We start from the raw sequence: 2,438 nt of genomic DNA, 5'->3' as shown, positions 1-2,438 counted from the left end.
CACAGTTTAAATTATGTTGAAACAAAGTCTGGGAAAACTGGGAAATTATTTTAAAGAATTTATATCTCGTAAAGTAATGTTCTTTTGACTTAATTGACTTTGCTGAAATACATACACGCCAAAAATCAGACATGAGCCAGGATCAAAAAACAAAATCGAGATTGCTCTCATCTCATCTCATATAGAGTACTTTCGTCTTGATTTTGAGAACGTTTCTCCCCAAATAAGAGAAAACACGATTTCTAAAGAGGTTGGCTTTTTTACCATTTAAAATTTCTTGGAGTGTCGTAAACTCAAATACTTCCGAAACCTTTTTGGGTATTTTTGTTAAAAGCGAAGGTTGATTAAGATCTTAAAATGTCAATTCCAATGAATTAATTGAATCCCATTAAAATATACTGTGACTAATACTTGGATTTATTTGAGACAATGACTAAGCATCCGAAAAATCGCTGCTCGATGTGAAGGTGACCGCCGTTGGCCTGTTCATAATACCCCCCATCCGCTGCTGGATCTTCGACGATGACAGGCCCTTGGTCTCCGGGATGTAGACCATGGAGAACAGCAGGATTATAACGGCAATGATGGCGAAGAGCAGGAATAGATACGGTTGGCACTTGACCTCGTGGCTGGCAAACCAGCAGACCACTAAGAAGGCAGTTAGCCAATTGGAGGCACAGGCGATGGCACAGCCCAAGGGGCGCATGGCGGGCACAATGAGCTCGACGTTGAGCAGCCAGGTGAGCGATCCCACTCCGGAGACATAGGCACCCACAAAGACAGATATGCAGAAGAGGGCCACCCAGGGAAGGACTTCCGTTTCCATAAACATCCATATCTTGAAGTACAGGCCGAGAAAAATGGACATGAAAACCATCACTGAAGAGGAGAAGATCAGCAGCTTTCTTCGACCCACTCGATCCACCAGCAAAAAGCACAGGATAAAGCCAAATGTCACCCCGATGGCCAAAACTGATCCATACTCCCGATGAATATTCAGGCAGGTCAGCATATTGGGCGCATAGAAGATGAAGATCAGGGCACCACACAGTTTTTGGAGCACGGCAAGCGCCAAGGTCCGCGCGAGACTCCTTCGTATTTTCTTATACTTGAAGCCCCTCGTCGGTCCTTGGCGCACGTCCTGCTCACTTGAGGTGGGTTCCCTCATCAGATGGTCGATCTCCCGCCTCGCATCGTACTTCTTGCCTCGGAGATATCGCAGTGAGGCCTCCGCCCGTGGGATGTTACCCCGATTCACATAGTACGCCGGCGATTCCGGCATGAAGATCTGCAGAAGGCCCAATGTAAGGACTCCCAGATTCAGGAAATTCACCAGCCAGAGTTCCAGGAAAATGGACATGGTAAAGCTGTAGAAAACACCGCATATGCAGGCACCCTGGAAGATTACACTCATGGCGCCACGCTTTATATTGGTACTGATTTCGGCATTGTAAATGGGAACCGCCACGCAATGGGCACCTCCGCACATTCCCAGCACAAAGCGACCGGCATATAGCATATAGACACTCTGGGCAAAGGCGGTGAGGCACCATCCCAAAGTATTCGGGAGCAATTGCATGAGGATGGTGCGCCTGCAGCCGCAGGATCGCACCATATAACCCATGGGCACACACCACAGCGCCGCTCCGAGGGTCAGCAAAATACAAACTCCGTTCCATTCGGCCGCCGACAGATTGAAAAAGTACGACTGGTGCTCCATCACCGACTTCTCCACCGATCCCGACCAGCCCACTGCGATACCGAAGAAAAAGGATCCTATGTTGCTGTAGAAGGTGGCCTTGTAGAGCCCCATATTGCTGATGGTGTTGGGTTGGGATTGGGTTGGGCTAGGTGCTTTTTCGACGGGCTTTTTTGCAGCACCTCTGATCCATCTGGAAGTCCTGGGCGACTCTGCAGCGGGCGGCTCAGGTTCCGGGTCCGATGGTCGATTCCCCCATTTCATCACTCAGCGGTTATTCGATGCCAAATGATCAGCATTTATAATTAAACTTTAAATAGAAATTGTGTGTGTGTGATCTAATTTTGGAACCCCAATTTGAAGAACTTAAGAATGATGTCGAAGGGTCTACTAAGCGAAATCTAAAACTTAAACATCTAAAAGATTAAATTCATTAAAAACAGTTTCCGTTTAATTAAAGAAAAGATATATAAAAATATTTATTATTTATAACAATAAAGAATATTTTCAGTACTTAAGTTTAGTTACTCTTTCCGGACTTGGATTTGTTCAATAAAAATCTAAAATTCTTGGTGCAATACTTAATCTATAGATTTGTTTAAGGCGGATAATTTACTGTTGATTAAGTTTGATGTCTCCCTAAAGCTATATAGTCCCTAGTATAAAAAGCTATGAATGTCCAAAATGCGTTTGAAAGCATTCTCCACCCATTTAGTTAACCGCAATGTACGTTCAGTAA

General features: G+C 45.0%; 1 protein-coding gene across 1 annotated transcript; it reads right to left on the bottom strand.

The window, feature by feature from the left end:
• Positions 1-404: 404 nt before the first annotated feature.
• Positions 405-2,084, bottom strand: Glut3 (Glucose transporter type 3). Its single transcript, XM_036817868.3, has one exon. The coding sequence runs from the start codon at positions 1,961-1,963 to the stop codon at positions 434-436; it is 1,530 nt and encodes a 509-aa protein (XP_036673763.3). The 5' UTR covers positions 1,964-2,084; the 3' UTR covers positions 405-433.
• Between the last annotated feature and the right edge of the window lie 354 nt (positions 2,085-2,438).

Source organism: Drosophila suzukii, chromosome 3, assembly GCF_043229965.1.
Source record: "Drosophila suzukii chromosome 3, CBGP_Dsuzu_IsoJpt1.0, whole genome shotgun sequence".
NCBI classification, from domain to species: Eukaryota; Metazoa; Arthropoda; class Insecta; order Diptera; family Drosophilidae; genus Drosophila; species Drosophila suzukii.
Note: the sequence above shows the minus strand (reverse complement) of the source record. Positions and strands in the feature narration are given on the sequence as shown.

Bases quoted from the DNA above. Each gene is read 5' to 3' on its own strand.
- Glut3 (XM_036817868.3), bottom strand. From the start codon at position 1,963: ATGAAATGGGGGAATCGACCATCGGACCCGGAACCTGAGCCGCCCGCT.